The 21,538-nt window shown below is 50.1% G+C and overlaps 1 protein-coding gene across 1 annotated transcript in view; it reads left to right on the plus strand.

Moving 5' to 3' along the window:
- The window catches only part of LOC102383014 (NACHT, LRR and PYD domains-containing protein 3-like), a 51,518-nt gene that overhangs the window by 23,845 nt on the left and 6,135 nt on the right, over positions 1–21,538 (plus strand). Inside the window, 5 exon segments of the mRNA XM_025194887.1 lie at positions 1–1,308; positions 4,929–5,006; positions 5,674–5,841; positions 11,831–12,001; positions 18,512–18,682. The exon segment at positions 1–1,308 is cut by the window's left edge and continues 23 nt beyond it. Coding sequence (XP_025050672.1) covers positions 1–1,308; positions 4,929–5,006; positions 5,674–5,841; positions 11,831–12,001; positions 18,512–18,682 — 1,896 coding nt within the window.

Raw genomic sequence — 21,538 nt, forward strand, 5'->3', positions numbered from 1 at the left:
CCTACTTACTCAGGAGAGAAGTGTGGGTGACATGATTTTGAAAAGTTATCCAACTAAAAAGGAACTAGTTGGGCAAATTCTGTCAAATCCAGAAAAGCTTCTCTTCATAATGGATGGTTTTGATGAACTGAGATTTTCCTTTGATCAGCTAGAAAGAGATCTGTGCTCTGATCCCTTAGAGAAGAAGCCAGTGGGAATCATCCTGAGTAGTTTATTGAGGAGAACGGTTCTCCCTGGATGCTACTTGCTAATCACCACCAGACCAACGTCTCTACAGAAAGTTGGGCAGTATTTGAAGAACTCACGTTATGTGGAGCTCCTGGGGTTTTCTGAAGAGGACAGGAAGAAATATTTCCAAAAGTTCTTTGGAAATGAAAAACAGGCTTCAGAAGCCTTCAAACTTGTCAGAGAAAATGAAATTCTCTTCACTATGTGCTTTGTCCCTGTCGTGTGTTGGATCATCTGCACGGTTCTGAAACAACAGATGGAAAGGGGGGAAGAGCTTGCACAGGCTTCACAGACTGTCACAGGAGTGTATCTGCACTACTTATGCAGTTTGGTTGAACCTTCTGGCAGTGGTTCAAAGTCACAGATGCAAACACATCTGAGGAGACTTTGCTCCCTGGCTGCTGATGGCATTTGGGAGCAGAAGATACTCTTTGTTGCAGAAGAAATCAAGCGATATAGCTTAGATCAGGTAGACTTGCTCCCCCTCTTTCTGAATGAGAGCATTATTCAAAGAGACATTGACTGTGTGAGCGCATACAGCTTCACTCACTTAAGTTTCCAAGAGTTTTTTGCAGCTTTGTCCTACATACTGGAGGAAGATGAGGGTCCAGAGGAAGATTCAGCTATTTCCAAAAGACAGGTGAAAAGTCTACTGGAGTGCTGTGGGGAGTCTAAAAAGCATTTGAGGTTAACACTGCAATTTCTGTTTGGTTTATTAAATGAGAAGAGAATGAAAGATATAGAGGAAAAACTTGGTTGCAAAATGTCATCTGCAATTAAGTCAGAGTTACTGACATGGCTAACTACATATTGCCAAGCAGCAAATCACAAGAGAGATGATCTTGAGGTATTTTATTTTTTGAATGAGATCGGAAACGAACATTTTGTTAAGGAAGTATTGAATCATTTCACTGAAGTAGAGATACAAGATAAGACTTTTACCCAAATGGATCACAAAGTTCTCCTGTTTTGTATAAGGAAATGTCATAATTTGGAGTCACTTCTGTTGCCGTTTTGTGAATTTAACTCTGAAGTCCCCAAAGAAACATTATTCCAAAGACTGCTGAAGGGGTGTTATAAGTAAGTATTACCTGAATGCAGATCCCCACAAGTTTTTAAGAGATTAAATATTTTGCCTTTCCCTTCCTAACTAATAAATGGGTGATTGGTAATTTCAGTTGAAATAATTCAATTATTATAGCAAGGTAAGGACAGCATGGAGGCTTTCTTAGACTCCCACCCACCGGAAAAATGTATCTTTCATTTTCTTATCATATTTGTTCTATTTCCTCCTACTTACATCACAATGTTTTCCAAATATTGTAAGCAGCTGAGAGCAGAGAACTAGGGAAGCTGAGCAGGCTTTGTCTCAATGGTTTGTAAGAAGGCAGAGAGCTGCTCACTGAACCAGTCATTGTGTTTGGAAGGTCTTCCATTGTGGATCAAGGAGGTTATGATGAAACACCTGTGCAAGCAAGCAGGAACATGACTCTGTAACCCAGAGGTTAAGGAGCTCAGTTGGGTGGAATAAAAATTATGTTCTAGTCCCTAGTGTCATCAAAACTACAGCATTGTCATTTAACAACCATGGGATAAAACCCAGAAAGAACCTGAGAATGTAGACCAGAACCATCAGTTTTCCTCCCAGCTGAGTGCCATCCTTAGAGGTTACATAGCCAAGCTCCTTTCTACTTCCTCTCTCCTTCTGACTCCTGAGTTTTGGGTGCACAGTGGTCCAGCTTCACTTAAAGAGGTGGAGTATGCCTCCCAGCTCTACTGTTTTGAGTTTGAATTCCCCTTAGACTGAGATGGAGCTAAGTATCTACACTGGCTGTACAGAAATACAAGAGACCTAACCATGTTCCCTTGATTCATGATGTTAGTTTCAGGTGCCTAATTTTTGGGGAATGTGTAACAAGGAGCCCGGAGGCTCCTGTTACTTCAAGGGAGAAACAGCAGCAGATACAGCTCAGGCAGCTGAAGAGGGGCTGGCTGCAAGAGGGAAGGCAGCAAGGAAATGCTGCTGCCTAGGCAATGACCTGCCTATTTAGTTAGAAGGGCACATGTGCAACTAGTCAAGAGAAGCCACCTGATGGGAAGGGGGCAGGGTGTAGGGAGCATATAAGCCTGGGGGTCTGATCTTGGGGGAGAGGGGGGAGCAGTCTGGTCCTTAAGACTGAAGAGGAAATAGCTTCTAGCTGGGAGGGCTGCCTTATACCTGAGCTACCGTGGGAATGCATGTAAGGGGCTGAAGGCTTCAAAAGGCTTTGGCTGAGGATAGAAGGTGCAGTTTGATTGTGCAGCTGGTGAGCCAAGGTTTATAGTTATAGTCAGTGTACATGTCTTCAGTTTGGATGCTGCATTGGAGGTCTGGGTTGGGACTGCCAGGGATAGAGAAGATCCCAGGAGTGTCCCAGCAGGATAGACAGGGCGGGGGCATCTGGTGCCCAAGCAGGGTGTAGACAGGGCCAGAGGGAAGAAAAGGCAGAGATACCAGGGCTAAGGGCCCTGAGCTAATGCAGGTGGGAAAAGAGCTGGAGCGCAGAAACTAGTTCCGGCACAGTGGGCCTGGGCTAGGAGACCCAGTGAGAGGAAAGGGGAGGAGACCAGAAGGCTGAGGCTCCAGGAAGGGAGAATAATTAGACAGCAACATCTATGAGGCATGATAGTGGCTACAGGGAAGGTCAGAAGCCACAGATTTTGATTTTAAGGCTCTTAGTATGCTTGGGCATAGCTTGTTCGTGGATGAGGGTGCTTTCTGGCACCCCTGGGCAGCCTCTCTTTTCCAAGTTAAAGAATTACATCAAGATGTGACAGGTGGGAAGAAGGGGAGAGTACCCAGTAATCCAGGGGGAAGCAGGAGATGTGTGGCTACCAGGGGGAGTCACGGCCACCCCTTGGGCCTGGAGCTTGCTACACAGTGTCCCATCTAAAATAGATTTGCTATTTGCTTCTGGATCTTCCAATACATCTGGCATTGAACATTGCTTTGTTTTGGAAGATTTGCATTAAACTAAAGCTGTTCTATAAGTTTAAGGAAAGGTTTGATCATATCATATAAGGCAGGGGTGGGCAAAATACAACCCACGGGCTGGATCCAGTCCATGAGGCCATTCTATCCGGCGTGTGGGACCCCTAACATTTTTAGACAATTAATATTCATCTGCCCTTGGGTCCTGTAAAAAATAACAGGACCCAAGGGCAGTAGGGCCCAGGGGAAGCCCTGGCAGGTTCCTACAACAGCAGGGCCTGCCTGACCCTGGCCCTGCAGCCCCAGGAGGGGCTTCTGGCTCAGGACCACGTGACTGCCCCACGCTGGAACCTCAGGTAAGGGGGAAGGTGTGGGGGGAGGGCAGGGAAGGAGCCTGGGGAAAAGCAGCCTGGGGAAAAGCTGAGCGTGGGCAGGGGGGAAAGCAGCCCCTCGCCCACCCCGTGCCTGGTGCTGTGGCCACTCACAGCCCGCATGGGGCTGCCTGTGCCTGCTCCAGACAGCCCCGCACAGGCTGTGAGTGGCTGCAGTAGGGAGCACGGGCCACGGGGCAGGGGAGGAGCCACTTCCCCCTCCCCATGCTCAGCTTTTCCCCGGGCTCCTTTCTGGCACAGAGGAAAGCGGCCCCTCCCCCACCCCATGGCCAGTGTCCTGCACTGCAGCCACTTGCAGCCCGCAGGACACTGGCCACGGGACAGGTGAGGGGCTGCTTCCCCACCCCCACTCCGCCCTGAGCACCATTTTGTAACCTGGCCCCTCTGCCAGCCTGGGCCCTGTGCTAGCTCCAGGCTTGCCCATCGGGGCTGCGCGTGGTGACAGCAGCTGCGGCCCCCCCACTTGCCGCACTGGGCAGTGTTTGCTGCTGCTGCTGCCTGCCAAGTGGATGGGCTGCAGTTGCCACTGCCGACAGGCGAGCCTAGAGCTGGCTTGGAGCTGAGGCTGGCAGTGGGGCCAGGTTACAAGCTGGTGCTGTGTGTGGGGGAAAAGCGACCCCTCGCTTGCACCATGGCCAGTGCCCCGTGCTGTAGCTGCTTGCAGCCCACGTAGGAATGCCTGTGCCTGCTCCAGACAGCCCCACATGGGCTGTGAGCACCCGTAGCAGGAAGCTCCAGCCATGGGGCGGTCGAGGGGCTGCTTTTCCCAGCTCTCAGCACCAGCTTCTTTCCTGCCGATGAGCAGAGGGTCGGGGCTGTGCGCTGCCCCCCACCTTTACCACGGGGCTGGGGGGCACTGGGATTGAGTGGGCGGGGAGCCAGCGGGAGCATAGGGCCTGCACCGGTGCCCTGGGGCCAGTGCCAGTGGGGCCCAAAGCAGAGCAGCAGGAGTGCAGGGTCCCAGCCAGCAGGGACTCTCTGCAGCCAGGCCAGCTCCCCCCTCTCCCTGCTGGTGCAGCCCAGCCAGGCTCCACAGACCCCTGCCAACCTGTACCCTGCTCTGGGCCCCACCAGTGCTGGCCCTGGGACGTTGGTCCCAAGATGGTGACCAAGGGGCAGGGCACCTGGCAAGGAGAAGGGCTCCCCATGCAGCCCTCAACAGCCTGCCAAAACTGGGTAAGCAGCCCTCCACCTGAAATAATTGCCTGCCCCTGATATAAGGGGACATTTAGTGTTTAAGAAATATAATGAAAAGTAATCCATCCATAGAGTAACAAGCAAGATTTGTTGTGTGTATATGTGTGTTGTACATATGTGTTTTTTCTTTTCTTTTTCAGGGAAGAACCAAAGCCTTCGCCTATTTACCCACTCTGTCAAGCACTGAAAGACTCAAACTGTAAACTAAAGAAGTTGCAGTATGTAATTTCTTTCCTTTTAAAAATCTTCTTAATATTGCTTTTATCCTAAAGGTTCCACAGCTGGACCCAATACTGTTGCGACCTTACTTGGGCTGAGTGAAAGGATTATTTTATTATACATTTAGCACACAATGCTCCTGTTATTACATATCAGGGTGATATTGGTGCCCCACCTTTTCCCTTTTTATGTAATAGTTCTACATTTTTCATTCATGTTCAGACTCTACTGCACTTTTCCTTTAATAAGGACAAGTGCAAAGTCCTGTACTTTGGAAGAAACAATCCCATGCACCAGAACAGGCTGGGGACCAACTGGCTAAGCCACAGCTCTGCAGAAAAGTGCCTGGGGCTTACAGTGGACAATAGGCTAAATCTGAGTCAACAATGTGCCCTTGTTGTGGAGAAAGCTAACGGCATACTGGGCTTCATTAGAAGGAGAGTTGCCAGCAGATTGAGGGACATTCAAAGGTGAAACACAAGCACTGGGAATAGAGCAGAAAGTTCCTTGAAGACTTTTTCATTGACAGAGGAGTGGACCTTAGCACAGGATCTAGGCTGCTAACGGGTCTAGGAAAGGGGCTTTTGGGTGTGGCTAATTGTTAGGATGGCTGTGCTGAGTCTGGATCATGATGTGATCGCTTCTGCCTGTTTCTTTCTCCTGCAGACTGCATTGGTGTGAACTCACAGAAGCCAGTTGGGAGGATCTTGCCACTGTTTTTTCCCACTGGAGCCTAATAGATTTGGATCTCTGTCGTACTTTTATGAAAGATTGTGTAATAAGGCAGCTGTGTGAGTGGATGAAACATCCAAACTGCAAGTTACAAAGACTGGGGCAAGTATCGCTTGACTTCTCTGCATTTATTAGGTCCCCTGCATATATGTCGCTTTACAGGTATGTGACTGATTCCTGATGTCTACATCCAGCATTCATATGGGGACGCTGACAGTTAAGTATCTGCCCACTGACTTAATGGGTGTTTCTCCACAGGCATTGCCTGGGCATGTCTTGAAACTGGGTACAATATGATCCCACAGCAGACATGATTTTATAGTTATCAGTCAGGCATTTCTGAAAAGTTGCCAAAGTTGGATTCATTTGAACAATGAAAACGTCACCATCTCATGGCTTTTTCTTTTCCCTTTTATCCTCTCCTTTGGTGAGGAAAATGCCTGAAGTGTCTTGTGGAAGGAATTGTTAAAGTCTCCATTACACATGTTGCAGCAGGGAGAAGCTACAACCCACTGTGAAAGACACATACACTCAGATGTGGCAAAATACACTATCTTCCAGGGATTTATTTTCTTAGGGCAGTCAGAGCTCCATTCATTTTCCTTCCCACTGCTCTGGGAGCCACCATTGAGCTCCTGGTCCCCCTGCTGAGGGCACTTGCAGTTTCCTGTCCCTTCCTGAGAAGAGAAAGGCATGGCTTTTCTGTGGCTGTTTCCAGTAGATTAATGGAGATGCAGGAACTCCTATTCTTTTCAGTGGCAGTCAATAACTGAAGGTTTCTACTCATCCCTGCCTCCCTGCAAAGGTTCTCATTGCAAGGGTAGATCTTCCTCATTATCATTACTTCTCCTTCTCTCCCTCAGAGTTTCAGGGGGTGAGTACATCACTGATGGTGGCATGGGAGGGAGGCAGCACTGAGAAAAGATTCACAGGGAAAGGTTGCTTATTTTCATGGTGTGCTGCTCTAACAATCTTGCTGTGACATCTGGCAGCCCATGGAAGTGCCTCCAAGGAAACCTGGTGGAAGCTCCCTGACATGGGATACTATGGCTCCATCCAAATGAGCGCAGCTGTGCAGAATGCAGTGCCACACACCACACATTTAGATATACTTCATGCTGCAAGGGTGTGCTGCCCATGTGTGCACTACTCTGGTTTTTTTTTTTTTCCTACGGGATTTTTGACCCCTGGATATCCACGGGTCAAAAAAATTCACAGAAAAAAAAATGGTGCAGCACACACAACAGCAGAGCCAGGCTGCCCAGAGCCATGCTCCAGTTACTGGCCAGTCTTCACATGGCAGAATCCCTGTGCTGCAGCCCTGGGAGGCCCCCAAGACCGCAGATAAAGCTGTTAGGGCCAGGACAATGCTGGACCCAGCCTTCCCTGGTATCTCCAGGGTAACTTTCCATGCACCAAAGCATGCATGGCATGGGCATTCCCTGGGGATAGGTAGCTGCAGCGCAATGTGTGCCACTGCTACTTGTTTCCAGGGAACCAAACATCCACACTCATCAGGATATGTCCAATGGTAGCCAAGTAGAAAATATACTGTAGGAGAAAATATTCCACTACAACACTTCATGAGCCCAGCTTCTGACTTTGGTGTTGTCCCCACTAGTCTCCAATGGGTTCTACTGCACTGTGCTATAGAGAGGCTTGGCAGGATTTGATATTTTTATCCATAAACTTCAATAAACGGTGATGCTCACAGACTGAGGGAAAGCTATTTTCATTGGTAATAATCAAAATTTGTAGAAAGGGAACTGTAACAAGGAACCTCTTACCCTGTTAGTGAAGAGTGGAGAAAGAGAGGGAGGAACAGAGGGCAGAGAGGTACAAGAGGAAGACAATGGGCAGTCTAATGGCCCATAAGTGATTAGCTGCCCCTTCCTGCCTAATGAATCAGCAACTAAGCAATTAGCTTTTCCTTCACACCTGCAGGTAGGAGGTTGGAGGGAGATAACAGGCTCTAAAATCCCTACCCAAAGGGTGGGGTGGGTAGTGAGGGGTATTTGAGGCTCCAGCCCAGTGACAGTAGGGTCCTGGCCAGACCAGACAGGGCTGACTAAGCCTGGGGGGCCCAGGGTCACAGCTGCTTCTCCCCTCCAAACCATGGTCCCATAGTTCTGGGAGTACCACTGCCCTCATCTTCTAGTCCCTGCCCACCAGGCTCTTTCCCAATAAATGAACAGAATGATTTAAAGCAGCTACAGGGTTGTAGGCTGTAGCTGTGTTGTTTTAAGGATATAGGCAGACAAGATTCTCTGGGTAAATCTGATTTCTTTTACTAGACCAACTAAATAGTTGGAAAAAAATTTCTTAGCAAGTTTTGGGTTTAAAAACCCTTCATCAAGCTAAGGAAGCATGTGCAGTTGGTATGTGCTCTTCCTGGATGGAATGAATAGTGGCAGAAGAGCTGGGCTGGACTAGGAGTGAGCGGGGCTGGACCCAGGGCGATGGGGAGTGAGGCTGGACCCTGACCCACAGCTGGAGTGGGGAGTGGGGCCGGACCCCCAGTGGCAGGGGGAGCGGGGTGGAGCAGGGCCGGATGCAAGGTTCCCTGCTTGCCTGCCCTCATTCTTGAAGGGCAATTTGCTAGTATTAGATAAAAGTTGAATTCTGCCAAGCCTAGCTATAGATTTTGGATTGCTCAAAAAAGCAGCAGAGCAGCAGTAGCAGACCACTGTTTGCCAATAACCACCAAACATTGAAAAGCAAATACTACAGAAGGAGGCATACTGTGACTCACAAGGCTGGGGATGTCTGTCCCAGGTCTCTGTTGCCCCCAAAGGCAGAGCAATGGTGTTTTTCCTGGGAAAAGGCAGAGGACAAGCTTTACTGGTTAATTAAGGACATATATAATCAGGATAATAGGAAAGAAGGGCTGAAAGAGACTTCACAAGATCATCTAGTCCAGTCTCCTGATCAAAACAGGACCATCCTTGACTAAACCACTCCAGCCCAGTGTATGTCTAACCTACTTTTGAAAATGTCCGTGGATGGAGATTCCTCAACTTCTCTAGGTAGCCTTTCCAATGCTTGACCACTTTCATAGTCAGCGACTTTTTTGTAACCTCCAACCTAAATTTCTTCTTCTACAGCTTGAGTTCATTGCTCCTAGTCCTGTCCTCCCTATGGCCACAGAGAAAATCCCATCTTCATCCACAGTCTCTCAGAGAGAGACCATCTTTAGAAAACGTTTCCAGAGGTGAATCTGGGAACTACTGACCAGTGAGTGTTAATTTTCTCTCTGGCAAGCTGGTGGATTGGAATAAAGAATTAACTCAGTCATCATGTGGACAAATACGATATGCTGGGGAGAAATCAGCAGGGTTGTTGTAAAAGGAAATCCTGTTTCACAAGTCTGCTGGAGTTCTTTGAGGGTGTTAACGAGGGGGAGTTATAATAGAGGTCTGTAAGATTATGATGGGTGTGACCCAAGTGACCATGGACATGTAATTCACCAATTCCAAAACACTAGCACTTGGGGGCACGCACTGATATTGGATTTTGCTTGTTTTATCTTTACAAAATGGACAGAGACAATGCCAGTGTTTGACACATTCTCACAGGAAATACTTTGTCGACAGTCTGGCTTCTCATCTCCTGGCTTTTTTTTAATTTTCTCCTTTCATTCCCCGCATTGGTGATAAATAATCTTTTCCCCTTCTTGGGTGAGATGTGGCCCCTCCTTCCTGCACCATGTCATGTAGAGGAGCTGCCAGACTCCCCTGAATGTGGGCATTATTGGCATCTGTCATTAACCAGTCAGTGCCACATCCATGTTCTTTCCCTCCTGACTGGTCTTGGCCTCATGGTTCTCATCATTACAAATACAGGGAATGGTCTGTGTGCTGAGCAGGACAGATGCCCTACAGCCAGGGGCAGATCCTGGGGTAGGCAGGGTGAATCAGTGAGGATACATCCTCCACCTCCGCCGCTGTTTCCAACTGATCTGGGCTGAGGGAGAACCCCAGATCTGCATGCACCACACTCCACAGATTGCACCCATGTATGGAGCCAGTGACAACGGCACATAAATTCCTATTTCCAGTGCCTGTTCTTTTGTAGTGGGGACAGGAGTGGGGGAGGGCGGCAGACAAGAAGGAAGGGCTGGAAGGAGGACATTGCATCCTTGAGCAACTGGAGGTACTATGGTGGGGCATGGGGGCAGGGAGAAGTTACTGTGTGAGGAGCGTGTGAGGTAGGACAAAAAACCCTGGTGGCAGAGAGAGAAAAGTCAGGGTTTGAAGGGTGCTTGCCTGCTGCTGTCATGTTGCCAAGGCAGAATTATGAGAGGGGGCAGAATTAATCATAGCTAGGAGTTAGATTGTAAAGGTGAAGTGGAAGGCCAGGACAACAAGAAAGGTGTCTCAGCTGGAGTGGTGTGCTTCAATTGTGGTTGAACTGGACACATGGCTTTGGTCGTACCAAGACTGAGGGAATTTAAGGATGAACATAAAGGGAGTTGAGTCATTACAAGGGAAGGACACAATGTTGAAATGATGGATTGCAGCCTAGGAGAAGTCTTTGCAGAGGGTGTCCAGCAATTGCCAGAGATAACAGTGCTGGTGGCAGGAAGATGAGTCCAAGCTGTAGTCGACACAGGCTGTGCACAAACCATCATAAGACCTTCCTTGTTACCATGGAGACCAGCGCCAAGATGTACAAGAATTAAGATGGTTTGTCTTCACAGACAGAAGACCAATTATGAAAGCCGACTGTTAGAACTGCAAGTACAGGGTGTCACAAGAAAGATACCTGTTGGTCTAGAGGAAGACCTGTTATACCTTATGATATTAGGTTGGGACCGGCCAGATATTTATGGCGTACTGGTAGCCCTATGTCCATCACAGGGACTAGAGGCTGGACTACTGGGAGTAAGAACAGAAAGTGAAGAGTCACTTACTTTAGAAGAGTGAGATTCCTTTAGTTAGCCCACAGAAACCCTCTGGGGGGACATTTAAGCAAAACAAAAACAGAAGCCTGCTTAGCAAAACGGTGTTTTTGGCCACATATGTATCAAGAGATTGAAGGGTTCTGTAGAGTTTGTGAAATGTGTCAAAAGGTTAGTAACCAGAAGCCACCGAAGGACCCCTTGTAGCCTATGCCAATTGTAAAGGAGCCATTTTCACGCATTGCCTTAGACGTGGTAGGCCCACTGACTCAAAGTGCTGCAGGATGCCAGTTTATTTTAGTTATGATAGATTATGCAACCAGATACCCAGATGCCATATGCCTGCAGACAGTCGCAGGGTCTAGAGCCAAGGAACTCATGAAATGGGTGGCCAGGGTAGGTATCCCTCGAGAAATCGTCACCAACGAGGTATCAAATTTCATGTCCCAAGTGATAGACAATTTATGCAAAGTTCTTCAGATTCAGCATTTAAAAACTACTGTTACCACCCACAAACAGATTGGTAGAGTGCTTTAATGGGACATTAAAGGGTATGCTATGTAGGTGCGTTAAAGTTGAACCACGGAAGTGAGACTTACTAGTGCCTTCCTTTCTTTTTACAATAAGAGATGCCCTGCCAGCCCTAATTCTCTATGACTCTATGACTTGTAGTGCTTTATCTAGCCCCAGTGCTATAGAGTCCTCACTTTGAGTTTCCTAGTCTGGTTCTCCATTTCTAAAACTGGCTCCTGATTTCTTGTTGTCTGCTCCCTTGCTTAGCTCCCAGTGCCCAGGCTCTGCCAGAACAATTGTTCTGTCTCCAAGTCTCTAACCCCTGACTGCATCCCCGACTACCCCTAGTGTCTGGACTTCTGGCTCTTAGACTTCCCACACTAGTGCCTTTACCCCTGAACACCAGCTCCCCCATGTCTGCATCATGCCTGTGACAGAAGGGGTAGGAAGGAGCTCTGAGAGTACCTGATATCTTGTGTGAAGAATTATTTTAGTGCTCCTGGTGGCCTGGAGTGTTGTATAGGTCTCTTAGGTTTAAAAAAACCCCATAAAATACAATTATTGTCTCTCTGTTTAGAATCGTGTTATCAAAGCATAGAGAAATCAGTGAAGGGAAAGGCAGAGAATGGGATTATCTGATTATTGATGATGTTTTCTCTATCTCTCTGCTTCCTGCAGGCTGAGGAATTGTGGTCTGAAAGCTGTTGGCTGTGAACATCTCTCCTCTGCTCTCAGCACCAGCCAGACCCTGACAGAGCTGGACCTGCGGTGGGTCAACCTGGAAGATGGAGGAGTGCATCTGCTGTGTGAGGGAGTGAAACACCCCAACTGCAAACTGAAGAAACTCAGGTGTTTAAGAGCTGGTATCCTTCCATGTGTGCCTGTTAACCTAGGACAGTTGAGCTGTTTCTACATGGATTATAGCACTAGTCTGAATGCTGCTATGAGAAATACTAATAATCTTCCTAAGTTGTAGGAAGAGACCTACTGCTGTGCATATTTGTCTCATTTGGGTAGTGTAACAGGTACCGTTTCAGAGCTTAGCCAAACTGTGACCTGCTTCCCTGTTTCTGTGGCAACCCCCCACCTTCTCGCGTGCCATGCCTTGATGTTAATTAATTAGCGGGAGGCTGCCACTCTCCAGCCCGATTGCCAGGGGGCACTATCTGCGGCTCCTTTCCTCCCCAATACCGCAGCCCAAGCCTCGCAGGTGTAATCATCGTTGTCGCTATCCTTTGCTCCCTCCTCCTGGGCTTTTTGGGTCCCACTTGGGCCTCCCTACAACACGGCCCCTTACCAGGGCCTGCCCGTGCCCAAACTGGGGCTTCAATCACACGCCCCACCCCTCTGGGGCTCGCTGTGCCCCCACCTGGGCCTCTCAAAATGCTGCCCCCTGTCTGAGGCTCACCATGTCCAACTTGGACCTTCTAATAATACTGCCCCTTCTCTGGGGCTCGCTATACCCTCACTGGGCTTCCTAACAATACTGCCCCCTCTCTGGGGCTCGCTGTGCCCACACTGGGCTTACTAACAGTACTGCCCCCTCTCTGGGGCTCGCTGTGCCCACACTGGGCTTCCTAATAGTACTGCCCCCTCTCTGGGGCTGGGGTCTAAGCACCCTGTACGCTGCGCCCCGCTCTGGGGCTTGCTACGCCCGCACAGGGCTCTTCAAACACCCCTCTCTGGGACTGGGGTCTACGCACCCCATAAACTGCACCCTTACTGGCGCCTGGATCCCCACGCTATTGTGGGTCTCCTATGAGGCCTCCTCCAACCCCTAATAGCCTCACCCAAACCACTGGTTTAAACAACCACCACAACAAAACAAAAAGCTGTAACATAAATGGAAGCCGCCTGGCTAAAACAATGTTGCTCAAGCCTCTGAGAGCTGCCATAAGCTGTCGCTACAGTCAAGCTTTCCCTCACCTTCTGCCTTAGGGAGCTCCTGCCCCTCTGGCTGCTGGCAGTGAACTGCCCCTGGTCACAGCTCCTTGGGCTTTATAAGGGCCAGGCCCTGCCCCCTCTGGTCAGCTGACCTTCCCTGGTTGCCCCGGCAACCCGCAGCTGTGCTCCTTAGCCACTGCTAGGGCTCCTTCTCTAACAGTTTTCACCTCTTCAGGCACAGAGCCCCTGAGTGCTCTGTGACAGGCAGTTAAGAAATTGGATCACACAGGGTATGTCTCCATGAGACTACATTGCCATATTGCTTTGGCAAGCAGCATCCAAAAATAACCATGTGCTACCAGAACTGTGCTGTACCAAATGCACAGTCAGGGGCACGTTTAAATGTGGCCATAGTTACTCATCATGCACTACATGCAGCACTTTCAAAAGGAGGTCCACAGGTTATTTTACCTAGTAAGGGTGTTGTTACACAGTGCAGTTTTCATGAGCTAACTCTAAGAAATGTTGTTTGGTGTTCAAGTTAGACTCCTGTGAGCAGTTGCACATTAAGGATTAATACCCTCCTTGACATGCACAGCTCTAACTTTCTGCTAGTGGGCTGGCATGCAGGGGCATGGCTAGGAGTTGCTAAGTCTGCACCATGGCTCCTTGGCTTTCCAGCAGCTCTGTGCTGATCTGCAGGTTTTCTATGACTCCCCAGTGACTTCCTGCTCCCCTGCAGTTCACCACTCTCCATCTCCACAGCTACCAGTCAGTGCTCAACTCTCCCTGTCTTTGTGTAAATCCAGAGTTTGGTAGTATAGATCGTCCTTTGACAGGAGAATAGTGGTGGGGAAAGGCTTGGTGCAGTCCAGCCTGGGCTGCAGGAGGACCTTAGATTTTTTGTAGTGGCCCCGTGGTGAAGAATAGTGTCATGACAACACAAGCTATACGCAGACAAGGTTCTTTGGGTAAATCTGGTATCTTTTATTAGACTAATTCAAATAGTTGGAAATGTTTTTCTTAGCAAGCTTTTGAGTTTAAAAACCCTTTGTCAGGTTGAGGGAGGTTCAGATCTGTGGATCTGCAGTAGGTTCAGATGCTTGTGGTTCTCATCACCAGGGATCCGGGTTTTACGTTTCTCTGGAAAAACAGAGAAAACCATGGATTTCCCATTTTCATAAGAGAAAAAACAGATTTTCTCTTTTAGCAGAGAAACCTTTGTATTTCCCACTTTTGCAAAGAGCTCTGCAGTCTGGCAGAGGTCCAGCCTGCCAGAGCTGATTGCAAAAAGGGTGGGAAACCCCCAGCCCTACCTGGAGGAGAAAGGAGAGGGGGAAAGGTAGAGCCTGAGACTCTCACTCACCCCAGGCTTGCCTCAGGCTCACTTTCCTTCCAGGACCCTGTGAGGTAAGTGGGGCTTGGGGGTTGTGTGGCAGGGCTGGTGGGGAAGCTGGCTGGGGGCTGAGAGAGTGGGGAGGTGTTGGGGGAAGACATGAAGTGCCCGCTGGCCGGTGGCAGATGGACTCTGAGCGGCATGCTATCTACCCTTCAGTGCAGTCATGCATGGAGGTGCGGAGACCCTTGGGGCCAATAGTGTGCCGCTCTGGGTCTGCATGCCGCCAGGTGGGCAGGCGGGAGGGCACTCCATGTGGGACTTTCCTTAACACCTTCCCTTCCCTCAGGCCCCAGTCAGGTTCCTGCAGGAGTTTCTTTAGCTTCATGTCGGAGCTAGGTTCATCTCTCCAGCTTTAGAACAGGGGTTGTCAGCTGGGGGTACACGTACCCCCAGGGGTACTTAGAAAACCTGTAAGGGGTATGTGTGGGCAGGCAGGCGGGCAGGGACAGAGTGTGCCCTGGGGCATGGCAGTGGCACCATCTCCCTTGGCACCTTCCCATTATTTGCATCTTACCAGGGAGGGGAAAGGGCACACTGGCTGCTGCTGGCCCCATGTGGCACACCGCAGTACCCCCCTGCCCCCCACCTCAGCTTGCTCTCTGTGCCCACTCCCAGGAGCAGAGCCAGGAGTGCAAGGACAGCAGTACCCCTCTGCGGGTCGCACACACGCCACCTGGCCAGATGGGGGGCCTCGCATGCAGCGGCTGCCACTGCCACTGCATCACCGCTGCTGCTGCTGCATCCCAAGATGCTTTCCTGTGGCCAGTTGCATGTCTGGCTCCATAGGCAAGTGGTGCAGGGTGCAGCAGCAGCAGCATGGGGTGGTGGTGCTGGTGGCTGCCATGTGCAACACCTGGCCCCTACTATCTGGCCAGCTGGGCAGCATGTGTGTAGCCCACAGAGGGTCACCGTTGCCCTCGCCCCTCCAGCTCTGCTTCTGGGGGTGGGCACAGAAACACACTTCCCCCCCTCGCCCATTCTCAATCTGGTCCCCCCCCCTATTTCCCTTTCCCCCGCCCTGCCCTTTCCTGCCACACACACTTGCCTGCATGAATGTGTTTGTGCCTGCATGTGTGTGTCTGTGTCTGTGCTTGCATGTTTGTGTCTGCATGTCTGTGGGGCTGGGGGGGACCAATGGTGATGTGTAGGGGGTGCACGCAGGTGCATGTGCACCCCCGAGTGTGTCAATGCACCCCCTATGAAAAGGTGCTGCTGACAGTGTCTCTGCTTGCCACCCCTGCTGCTGACACTGCTTGCAGTGTGTGCGGGTGGTCGCCAACCCCTGGTTGGCACTCTCCACCCACCCCACCATGCCTCAAAAGTGCCAGCAGCGTCTGCGGGAGCTCCCAGCTTACTGCTGATGTGCTCTTGCTGCCACTATGCCCCACAGCTGCTGGGGGCATGCCTCATTCATGGTGGGGGGCTGTTGTGGGGGAAGTGAGGGGCACCAGCAGGGCTGGGGAGCTGTTGTGGGGGGGAGTGAGGGGAACCAGCAGGGCAGTGGCGGGGAGTGAGGGGCAGCACAGGGTGAGTGAGGGGCACCAGCAGGGCTAGGGGGGGGGTTGGGGGGCCTTTAATTTTAATAATGGATTTTGGGGGTTTTATCAGAGAATTTGCAGTTTTTATCAGGGAAAACCAGGATCCCGGCTCATCACTACAAATACAGAGAAAGGTCTGTGTGCTGTGAGCAGGACAGAGGCTCTACAGCTGAGGCAGATCCGAAGTGGTGTGGCAGTAAGAATGCATCCCCCACTCTTTGCTGCTGTTCCCAACTGATCTGGGCTGAGGGGGAACCCCAGATCTGCATGCACTATATGCCAATCACAAGCTGCACCTAAGTGTGAAGCCAGGATTGGCTGGGGCAGTGGCACACAAATTCCTCTTTCAGTGCCTGCTCCTTTGTAATGGGGACAGCAGTGGGGGGTGCTGCAGGGATGACACTGCATTCCACTACTGCTGTCTCTGGCAATTCCCCATGCAGCTGCTCCACACCCCCCAGCTGGATTACCATAGGAGTGGCTCTGGACCTCCCTTCTGCTTGTCCTGCTCCATAGTGTCCCCTGATGACCCAAAGGCTGACGTCATGCCACACCCCTATCCGTCCCTAGTTTGAAGAGCAGTGCATTTCAGTACTCTTTAGGAAATCCTGGATCTGCCCATGCTTGCAGCTAATGGTATGAGGGGGGGCTTCCTGCCTTTGGTCACTATTGACAGACAGTTGTATGCCATGGTCATCTATGGAGAGCAGCAGACCCAGGCAGAGTATTTAGAAAACTAAGCAGCCAGCAAGAAGGGAAATCCAGTGTCCATAGAGAGAAGAGGAATTTGTATGGTCAGGTGTACCTAGAGGTAGTGGGGCATCTGGGTGGGGTTGGGGGGCACTTGTTCCTTTTTGATTTAAGAAAGAGGAGATGATAGTGGCTGCTGAGGAAGCAATGGAAGTAACTCAAAGATTGGAGAAGACAAAAAATAGAATAATAGAAAATCAGGGTTGGAAGGGAGCTCAGGAGGTCATCTAGTCCAACCCCTGCTCAGGGCAGGACCATCCCCAACTAGATCATTCCAGGCAGGGCTTTGTCAAGCCAGGCCTTAAAAATCTCTAAGGATGGAGATCCCACAACCTCTCTGGGTAACCTGTTCCAGTGTTTTATTACCTTTCTAGTGAGAAAGTTATTTCCTAATATCTTACCTAAATTTCCCTTCCTGCAGCTTGAGACCATTGCTCCTTGTTCGGTCATCTGCTATCACCGAGAACAGTCCAGATCCATCCTCTTTGGAACCACCCTTCAAGTAGTTGGAGGCTGCTATTAAATCCCCCCTCAGTCTTCTCTTTTCCAGACTAAATAAGCTCACTTCCCTCAGCCTCTTCTCATAAGTCATGTTCCCCAGGCCCCTAACCATTTTTGCTGCCCTCTGCTGCACTCTCTCCAATTTGTCTACATCCTTTCTGTAGTGGGGGGCCCAAAGCTAGACACAGTACTCCATATGTGGCATCACCAGTGCTGAATACAGGGGAATAATCATTTCCCTTGATCTGCTGGCAATGCTCCTATGAAGGTAGCCCAGTATGCTGTTAGCCTTCTTGGCAACAGGGGCAAACTGCTGACTCATATCTCATACTCATATACAGTGACTTATTGTCCACTGTAACCCCCAGGTTCCTGGCCAGAGGTTCTTGCCCCTTGCTCAGGGTCAGACCGATCGCCATATTTGGGATAAGGAAGGAATTTTGCCCGGTGGTTAGATTGGTATGGGCTGGGGGTGAGATTTGCCTTCCTCCGTTGTAGGGGGCATGGCTCCCTACTAAGAACCTCTTGAGCATATATTGACAACATTTTATAGGAGGATGATATTGGCTGCCGTGGCTCCCCTGCTTTACCTGTGTCAGGTCAGGTTGTTAGGTCTATGCTGTGTCAGGGTTAAGGGTAGTCTTGTGTGGAGTTTAGATTATGGTTATATAGGATGGTTTGGAGAGGAATGATACTGTCTCAGGTATGGGGTTGAACTAGATGACCTCTGGAGGTCCCTTCCAGCCCTACTCCTCTGTGACTCTATGACTTTCTCCCTTGTAGTGCTCTGTCTAGCCCCAGTGCTCTAGAGTTCTTACTTTGAGTTTCCTAGTCTGGTTCCTCATTTCTAAGACTGGTTCCTGATTTCTTGTTGCCTGCTCACTTGCTTAGCTCCCAGTGCCCAACCTCTGCCTGAACACTTCTCCTGTCTCCCAGTCTCTAAACCCTGACTGCATCCCTGACTACCCCTAGTGTCTGGATTTCTGGCTCTTGGAGCTCCCGCACTAGTGCCCTTACACCTGAACCCCAGCCCCCCATGTCTGCATTGTGCCTGTGATGGAAGGGATATGAAGGATATGAGGGTGTCTGAGGTCTTGTGTGAAGATTTGTTTTAGTGCTCCTGGGGGCCTGGAGTCTTGCATAGGTCTCTTAATGTTAAAAAAAATCAAATACCATGATTGTCTCTTTGTTTAGAATCGTGTTATCAAAGCACAGAGAAATCAGTGAAAGGCAGAGAATGGGATTATCTGATTGTTGATCCTTTTTCTATTTCCCTGCCTGCTGCAGACTTGGGAGTTGCGGTCTGAAAAATGATGGCTGGAAGTCTCTCTCTTCTGCTCTCAGCACCAGCCAGACCCTGACAGAGCTGGACCTGGGGTGGAACAACCTGGAGGATGGAGGAGTGCATCTGCTGTGTGCAGGACTGAAAGACCCCAACTGCAAACTGCAGAAACTCAGGTATGTAAGAGCTGGGGTCCTTTCATGTGTGCCTGTTAACCTTGGACTGTTGAACTGTTTCTACACTGGTTACAGCACTAGTTTGAATGCCACTATGAGAAATACTAATAATCTTCCTAATATAATCCAGGTGTCCTCAAAATATGTGTCCCCCTTCACCAATAGAAGGGGGAAACCAGCAGGGCACATGTGCTGGGGATGGAAACTGCAGTCACTTGCAGTTCCCTCCCACCTATTGTGTCTCGATAGAGGAGGGACAGAAAGCGATGTCTTAACCAGTTACTAATTTAATATAGGTATATATATAAGAAAGTAGTGAACTAAAGTGAATATTTACAGGTTCTAAATACATATATGACTATATATACACACCCAAATACAAACAGGTAAGCATAATGGTCCCAAACTATATGAACAGGTAAGTACAACAATAAATGGCACTCTAAAATACAAGGCGTACAGTTAACAGTTAATAAACACTTCAAAAATGCACAGCATGTATCAAACAATCAATAAACAGTCCAAAATATGAGATGCAAAAGTTCTCTAGTGGCTTCCCTCCTCTAGAGGATCTCTTCCTCCTGCCTCTTTATTGAGGCTACCTTTCCCAAGCATCACTCCCCGGTGGGAGACCCATTGCCCCACTGACCCACGGGTCCCCAAAGAGCTGGGTGGGGCAGTGTTCATAAGCTAATGTTTCTCCAAGGAAGGGCTCAGTCCAGGCCTCAGGGGAGTGGCGTGACTCAGTCACGCATCCCAGTGGCTCATTCCTTCTTAGGGGGAGTTGCGGGCCTGGGCTGCCTTGTCCATACCCAGGGCTGTGTTGCTCTGAATGCTGCTCCCTGCACTCAGGAATCGCTCTGTTCCCTGGGCCTTTGCAGACCCACAGCAGGGAATGGGTCCCAGACCATCTGGCCCCTACTTCTCCAGGGACTTACGCCCTGCAATGACTCACCCCACAGTAGCGCTGACTCCCATGCCTGACCTCACACTATGGTTGAAGACCTGAGCCACCTCACTGCGGCTACCAGGATCCAAGTCCCTCATGGACCCTCTGTGTAGCTACACCTGCACCACAGCCTTGCGCCAGGGTTGGAGACCCGAGCTGCCTCGCTGCAGCTCCCAGGTTCCCAGTCCCTCGCAGACCCTCTATGCAGCGATGCCTGTACCGCTTACCACTTCCGTCCAGTGGCGGAATCTTTTGGGCTCTTCTGGATCACCAGATACGCCCACTGGGCAGCTCTCCTAGCTCTTCTTGGCCCCGGGACCAATTAGGGGGGACTGCAACTGCAGTTCCCAATCAAGTCCACTTTCTCCTCCCCCCACTTTGAAGTAGAGGGGGAGTGGGCTTTCCTCCTGGCTCCTCCCCTGGCTGTCTCTGATTGGTAGGTTTTGCCCCACCAATCACATTCCTAAGCCCGGAGAGCTGGGCAAAGCCCAGCAAGCCCACCACACTAAGTTGTAGGAAGAGACCTACCACTGAGCGTTTTTGTCTCATTTGGGCAGTTAAGAAATTGGATCACACAAGGCATGTCTCCATGAGACTCTACCTTGCCTTATCTCTATGGCGATGTAGCGTCTAAAAAATCCGTGTGCCCCTGGGACTGCACAGTACCAAATGCACTGTCAGTGGTATGTGTAGACGTACTCACAGTTGTTCATCATGCACTGCGTGCATCACATTCAAAAGCAGGTCTACAGGTTATTTTACCTACTAAGAATGTTGTTACACGGTGCAGTTTTGTTCTGGTGCTAATAGGGCAGTAACAGTGACAGTCTGTTTTGCCTTGCACTGCTGCTGATGCAGTGCATCACCAGCTCCTGCTCCCCCACCACTGGAGCTTGTTCTATCTTTATAATCTGCTGTGTCACTACTGGAGCCAAAGGACACTGTGTGGCAGGCCAGTAGGGGGCGCTCCTGCGTTGAGCCGCCCACCTCACTGTGCCCGACCACCTTCCAGGCTCCGAGTGCCTCTCTGAGGGGCCTCCCGTCCGGCCAACCCCTTCCCTGGAGCACACCCGCTAGCCTGGGGTTCCCGCTGCCACCATCCAAGGCTCTGGACTCAATTCTGGCTCTGCGCACCTTGGAAAACGCAGGCCTGATCATCCAAGTGTCCCAATACAGGCACTTGGGACACTTTTCCCAAGTCAGGGGCTTATTAGGAAAGTCTCCCTTAGTCCACAGACCTAAGGGGCCTCCTTGTCATAATTTAGACCCACCCCTCAATAAGTCTCCCACACCGGTCACAAAGGAGAACTTTATTGATTACAGGGGTTAGGGTGAAAACAGGGTAAAAGGTAGAGCAATATTAGAGGAATCCCATAGAACAAACCAGTATGGCTGATGGTAGCCGTTTAAACACGCATCTGAGTTACTGTAAGCTAAATATCTAGTCTGATCTCGAGTAGCTTACTCACACGTATCATCCAGAGGTGGCTGGAGTTTTCCTCTGGAGGCAGGTCACTCTGAGCATGCGGTTATGAGGAGGGAGCCAGTTTCAGATTCACCTGGGTGACCGCATGGCTAATGGCTGCCCTTCTTCCGGGACCAGGCCTTTTTATAACCTCTCTGACCTCAGCAGCCTGGTCCAATTGAAGCTGCCAGCGCTGGCCACTCGCCAACCAATCTAAAAAAGCATCACTGGCTACCTGGGCCGGTGAGTGGGGCTTTTCCCTCCCCCTCCCCAGGTGACCAGAGCATCCGCCTCCGAGGCACCAGGCTTTTGTCATGTAGACAGGGAGGCCGATCCCCCGCCCTGAGGAATTCAACCCCAGCCTCTCACACTGGCAGAGACAGATCTCTGGAGAGGGACACAGACAGTGGCATTTCTGCCACACACTGTTTCATCTTTTTCT

This window comes from Alligator sinensis, unplaced genomic scaffold (genome assembly GCF_000455745.1).
Source record: "Alligator sinensis unplaced genomic scaffold, ASM45574v1 scaffold1651_1, whole genome shotgun sequence".
NCBI lineage: Eukaryota > Metazoa > Chordata > Crocodylia > Alligatoridae > Alligator > Alligator sinensis.